The 6,658-nt window shown below is 63.4% G+C and overlaps 1 protein-coding gene across 1 annotated transcript; it reads left to right on the top strand.

Annotated features, from left to right (window-relative positions):
• LOC142905692 (uncharacterized) lies at positions 1-3,230 on the top strand. The gene is made up of 3 exons (XM_076052660.1): positions 1-361; positions 598-818; positions 1,436-3,230. The coding sequence occupies exons 1-3, from the start codon at positions 193-195 to the stop codon at positions 3,137-3,139; spliced, it is 2,094 nt and encodes a 697-aa protein (XP_075908775.1). The 5' UTR covers positions 1-192; the 3' UTR covers positions 3,140-3,230.
• Positions 3,231-6,658: the final 3,428 nt, after the last annotated feature.

Below are 6,658 nucleotides of genomic sequence, written 5' to 3'. Positions count from 1 at the left end.
GGGGGAATTTTGTGGCCGGGTAGGAGGGAGGGTAGGGGAGGGTAGGGGGACACACCTCACACACACACTCACCTGCGTACACTCACCAGCCTACCTGCGTACTCACCTGCATACTCGCCTGCGCACACGCTAGCCTACGTGTGTGTGTGTCTGTGTGTGTGCGGGTGGTCGCACGCAAATGCCGGCGCGCCCATGTCCAACTCTGGTCACTCTCCCTCGATGGGGGCCGGTGGCTCGGGGCTATGCGGCCTGGGGGGTCCACGCGGCCTGGGGAGAGGGCACCGTTGCGGGCTCGGGAGGAGGCGGCGGGACAACCTCCATAGAGAGTGGCCGCCGCTACTTCCCAATCCTCCCCATCCTCCTCCTCCCAGCATCTTCCTCCTCCCCATCATCCTCCTCCTCCCCAGCATCTTCCTCCTCCCCATCATCCTCCTCCTCCCCATCATCCTCCTCCTCCCCTCCATCCTCCTCCTCCCCTCCATCCTCCTCCTCCCCTCCATCCTCCTCTCCCTCCATCCTCCTCTCCATCCTCCTCCCCCATCCACCTCCCTCCCCATCCACCTCCTCCTCCCCATCCACCTCCTCCTCCCCATCCACCTCCTCCCCATCCTCCTTCCCATCCTCCTCCGCCTCCGCGTTGGGGCCGGCGGGGTCTACTGAGGCAGCTGAGCACGCTCGGCCACGGGGAGCTGTCTGCATGGCAGCACCACGAGGAGGAGGAGGTGGACACTGCGCGGAGGGCCCGGCACGTGGCAAGCTGTACGAGATCCGCATCCACGTGCCCCCCGAGCACGTGGCCGAGATCATGGGGAAACGAGGTAAGCCCCTTGCCTACCCCGGCCCCCACCCCCCTCCCCCCCCCCCCCAATTGCGACTCAACCACCCCCTCCAGGGCGACTGCGCACAATCGCATCGAGGAGGGGGAGGGGGGTTGTTTGATTTTTACGACCAGCGAGAAGGCGGTTCTACTCTGATTTAAAGGGGTTGGCGTGGTTTTGATTTGTTTGTAAAATGTTGTAGTGAGATTCTCAATTCCCCACCCACCCATCCCGGGCTTCACTTCCCCGCCCGTGTTCCGATTGCCTCCCATGCATTAACGACTCCATTGGCCGCTGAAACATCTTCGCATGTGGAGGAGCGCAGAGCGGGGTGAGAGGGTTGTCACGGGGCTGTCGTCACAGGAGCCTCTGCAGGAGTGTAGCCAATGATGAATGACTATAGTGACGTCATTGGCGACTGGGGGGGGGGGGGGAGTGTAGTAATGGTGTTGGGTAATGATGGTGGGCGGGGCGGGTAACCATCACAGTTAGCGACGGCGCGAGTTGTCACGGTGACCGACATGGTGGTTGTCATGGTGACGGCGGGATGCTGCTGGTGTAGTAGTGACGCTCTCGCTACGCTTGCCCCCCCCTGCCCGCCCCTCCCCCTGCCACAGGCATCAACATCCAGGCCCTGTGCGACCGCACCAACACCCGCATCAGCACGCCGGCCAGCGGCAACGAGTCGGTGTTTCGCGGTGAGCGGCCGCTGCCGCGGCGTGGAGTCCGTGTGGGACCAGATGGAGGCCGTGGTGGGACGCGCCGCTCGGGGCCGCGCGGGCCAGGAGGATGGCCCCTCGATGGTGCTGCTGGCCTTGCGGGAGGTGGGGGCCGAGTGGGGAGGAGAGGGGAAGCGGCCGGATTTTGGTGGCCGACCAGATGGTGTCCATGGAGGAAGAGCAGACGATGGGGTCCAATCGGATGGGGGCCGTGGGGACCAATCGGATGGGGCCCCTGAAGACCAATCGGATGGGGGCCGTGGGGACCAATCGGATGGGGGCCGTGGGGACCAATCGGATGGGGGCCGTGGGAACCAATCGGATGGGGGCCGTGGGGACCAAGCGGATGGGGGCCGTGGGACCAAGCAGACGGGGGCCGTGGGGACCAAGCAGACGGGGGCCGTGGGGACCAAGCAGACGGGGGCCGTGGGGACCAAGCAGACGGGGGCCGTGGGGACCAAGCAGGCGGGGGCCATGGGGACCAAGCAGACGGGGGCCATGGGGACCAAGCAGGCGGGGGCCATGGGGACCAAGCAGACGGGGGCCATGGGGACCAAGCAGACGGGGGCCATGGGGACCAAGCAGACGGGGGCCATGGGGACCAAGCAGACGGGGGCCATGGGGACCAAGCAGACGGGGGCCATGGGACCAAGCAGACGGGGGCCATGGGGACCAAGCAGACGGGGGCCATGGGGACCAAGCAGACGGGGGCATGGGGACCAAGCAGACGGGGGCCATGGGACCAAGCAGACGGGGGCCATGGGGACCAAGCAGACGGGGGCCATGGGGACCAAGCAGACGGGGGGCCATGGGGACCAAGCAGACGGGGGCCATGGGGACCAAGCAGACGGGGGCCATGGGGACCAAGCAGGCGGGGCCATGGGGACCAAGCAGGCGGGGGCCATGGGGACCAAGCAGGCGGGGGCCATGGGGACCAAGCAGGCGGGGGCCATGGGGACCAAGCAGGCGGGGCCATGGGGACCAAGCAGGGCGGGGGCCATGGGGACCAAGCAGGCGGGGATGAAGCAGATGGGGCCCCTGGGCACCAATCAGATGGGGACCCTGGGCACCAATCAGATGGGGCCCCTGGGCACCAATCAGATGGGGCCCCTGGGCACCAATCAGATGGGGCCCCTGGGCACCAATCAGATGGGGCCCCTGGGCACCAATCAGATGGGGCCCCTGGGCACCAATCAGATGGGGCCCCTGGGCACCAATCAGATGGGGGCCCTGGGCACCAATCAGATGGGGGCCCTGGGCACCAATCAGATGGGGTCCCTGGGCACCAATCAGATGGGGACCTGGGCACCAATCAGATGGGGGACCTGGGCACCAATCAGATGGGGGACCTGGGCACCAATCAGATGGGGGACCTGGGCACCAATCAGATGGGGGACCTGGGCACCAATCAGATGGGGCCCTGGGCACCAATCAGATGGGGGCCCTGGGCACCAATCAGATGGGGGCCCTGGGCACCAATCAGATGGGGGCCCTGGGCACCAATCAGATGGGGGCCCCTGGGCACCAATCAGATGGGGGCCCTGGGCACCAATCAGATGGGGGCCCTGGGCACCAATCAGATGGGGCCCTGGGCACCAATAAGATGGGGCCCCTGGGCACCAATCAGATGGGGACCCTGGGCACCAATCAGATGGGGCCCCTGGGCACCAATCAGATGGGGCCCTGGGCACCAATCAGATGGGGCCCCTGGGCACCAATCAGATGGGGCCCCTGGGCACCAATCAGATGGGCCCCTGGGGCACCAATCAGATGGGGCCCCTGGGCACCAATCAGATGGGGGCCCTGGGCACCAATCAGATGGGGGCCCTGGGCACCAACAGATGGGGGCCCTGGGCACCAATCAGATGGGGGCCCTGGGCACCAATCAGATGGGGGACCTGGGCACCAATCAGATGGGGACCTGGGCACCAATCAGATGGGGGACCTGGGCACCAATCAGAAGGGGGCCTTGGGCACCAATCAGATGGGGGCCCTGCGCACCAATCAGATGGGGGCCCTGGGCACCAATCAGATGGGGCCCTGGGCACCAATCAGATGGGGGCCCTGGGCACCAATCAGATGGGGGCCCTGGGCACCAATCAGATGGGGGCCCTGGGCACCAATCAGATGGGGGCCCTGGGCACCAATCAGATGGGGGCCCTGGGCACCAATCAGATGGGGGCCCTGGGCACCAATCAGATGGGGGCCCTGGGCACCAATCAGATGGGGGCCCTGGGCACCAATCAGATGGGGGCCCTGGGCACCAATCAGATGGGGGCCCTGGGCACCAATCAGATGGGGGCCCTGGGCAGCAATCAGATGGGGGCCCTGGGCAGCAATCAGATGGGGGCCCTGGGCAGCAATCAGATGGGGGCCCTGGGCACCAATCAGATGGGGGCCCTGGGCACCAATCAGATGGGGGTCCTGGGCACCAATCAGATGGGGGGCCCTGGGCACCAATCAGATGGGGGCCCTGGGCACCAATCAGATGGGGGCCCTGGGCACCAATCAGATGGGGGCCCTGGGCACCAATCAGATGGGGGCCCTGGGCACCAATCAGATGGGGGCCCTGGGCACCAATCAGATGGGGGCCCTGGGCACCAATCAGATGGGGGCCCTGGGCACCAATCAGATGGGGGCCCTGGGCACCAATCAGATGGGGGCCCTGGGCACCAATCAGATGGGGGCCCTGGGCACCAATCAGATGGGGGCCGAGGGGGGCATGGGGTCCATGGGGGCCGTGGGAGCCGAGCGGGCAGCGGCGGTGGCGGCCAGACGGGCGGCGGCGGCCCAGCGGGGTGCGGCGGTGGCCGACTGGGCGGCCGTGGCCCCTTGGGTGATTTTGGGCGATTGGGCGTACATATCCAGCTGGGAGGCCGTGGTCAAATGGGTGACCGAGTCGGCGGCGAAGACGCCGCCGTCGGCCGCCACTGCGTCCTCACCCTATGCGGTGCCGTCGGGCGGCGCGGTGACGGTGGCGCTGATTGTGCCACACAAATCCGTTGCCCACGTGGTGGGGCCACGCGGCTCCACGATGCGACGCATCCAGCGCCTCACCGGCACCCACATCCTGTCGCCGAGGCGTAACGGCTTCCCGGTGTTCTACGTCGTGGGCCCACCCAACGATGTGGTCCGAGCCCAGAACCTCATCCAGGTGGAGGCCATGTTTTACTTGGACACGAGGAACGAAGTGGACTATTACGACGATGACAACCGCGGTGGTCGTGATGGTTGTGGTGGTTGCGGCAATGAGAATATGCAGCAGCAGCAGGAACCGCTGCCGAAGGAGACCGAGGATATGGAGGACAATACCCTCATCGCCCCACCGCAGCTGGCCTTGGAGTCCACCTTGACTCTGCAACAACTGTGGAACCCACAGGTCGTGTGCCCGTCCGACCCCTGGTGGTCCCAGGAGGGCTCCCAATCACTCCGTGTGCTGCAGCTCCACGATAACGCGTTCTATCCGACGCTCCACTGGATCACCTTCGAGTTGGTCGTTCCATGGTCGTTCATGCAGCAGCGCTTTGTGGTGGAGGCGCAGGTGGCGGCGGCGGTGGCGGAGGAGGAATACGCGGTGGAGGAACTACGCGTGGGCAGCTGCTGCCCCGATGGGTGGCGCGCGAGTGCCAGATTTGCGACGAGGGCTCTCTGGCGGCCACGCTGGTGCCATGCGGCCACGAGATATTCTGCGCCAGCTGCGCGGCCAGGTTGGCGCACCAGGAGAGCCCGTGGTGCTGCGTGTGCCAAGCCCACGTCGAGGAGGTGCTGGAGCTGATCTCCTAGACTCCTACAGGAAGCCGGGCGGGGATGCGGGTGGGTGGCGTCTGGTCACTGATGATGGAGAAACCGTCTTGTGGGAGCACAGGGTCCCTTTGTTTTTTCGAGATGGGCCCGGTCATGCAAGTGCCAGGCCCCACCGTGCACTGCAGTATCCCCCCCCCCCCCCGTAACATTCCCCAGAAATGAAGTCCCCTTGAGTGACATTCCCGTAGGTCCACCTTGGGTGTTAGCTCCCCCTCTCCCCGTAAGGCCCCTTTTTTTGAAAATGGGATGATCCATTTAAAAACAACCCAGTCGCTCGCAGCCCAATCACGTTGTGAGGCTGGGTTCCCGTTTTTAAGAACTACCAACGGTGGGTTTTATCCGGTTACTTTTTTATATGGTGTGGTGGTGGGTTTTAGTTTTAAACGTAATTTCAAAAGTTTTAATACGATTCTCAAGTCTGTAAACCGTGGAGAGGCGGGGGGAGCAGAGGTTTGGTAGACAAGCTTTGAGCCCTTGAATGAGGCATTAAATCGGCATGTGGGGGAAGGGGGGGGAGAGTCGAGCGGTCTCAAGTGTGCGCATCGTGTTCAATTGAACTGCACCAAGATCCAGATCCATCAATGAGATCCAGATGGACTGCACAAAATCCAGGTCCATCGAAGAGCTCTACATGGACTGCACCAAGATCCAGGTCCATCAATGAGATCCAGCTCCCCGTGGAAGCCCCATCTTCTGCCTCTCCTCCTCCCCAGGGTGACATTCCGTCATGTCTCCCGTCCCCCCTCGCCCTCCCTGTAAGTTAAGAAGCTAAAGCCTCCTTGTAATCAGATTGCCTATTGAAACCAGACCCCGGTCGCTTGCGCCCAATCCCGTCACGAGGCGCTTTTTTTTAAAACGAGCAGCGTCGTTGGGTTTTCATCTGATTTGCGAGGATGGGTGGTGGGTTTAGATTTTAATATCGTTTTTGAAAAGTTTTGTAATACGATTCTCAAATCTAATTGTATGGGGCTGTGAGGATTTGGTAGACAAGATTTGGGCCCTTGAAATGAATTAAATCGGCAGGTGGGGGTGCTCGAGCGGCCTCCAAGTTTGCTCGTCATGTTGAATTGGACTCGACGAGATCCAGGTCCATCAACGATATCTGTATGGACTGCACAAGATCCAGGTCCCTCGGTGAGATCCAGATGGACTGCACCAACAGCTAGGTACATCGGTGAGATCCAGATGGACTGCACAAGATCCAGGTCCCTCGGAGAGTTCCAGATGGACTACACCAACAGCTAGGTACATCGGTGAGATCCAGATGGACTGCACAAGATCCCGGTCCCTCGGTAAGATCCAGATGGACTGCACCAA

The sequence above is a fragment of the Petromyzon marinus genome, chromosome 57 (assembly GCF_048934315.1).
Source record: "Petromyzon marinus isolate PM22_M1 ecotype Great Lakes invasive population chromosome 57, UKy_Petmar_22M1.pri1.0, whole genome shotgun sequence".
Taxonomy (NCBI): Eukaryota; Metazoa; Chordata; class Hyperoartia; order Petromyzontiformes; family Petromyzontidae; genus Petromyzon; species Petromyzon marinus.
Note: the sequence above shows the minus strand (reverse complement) of the source record. Positions and strands in the feature narration are given on the sequence as shown.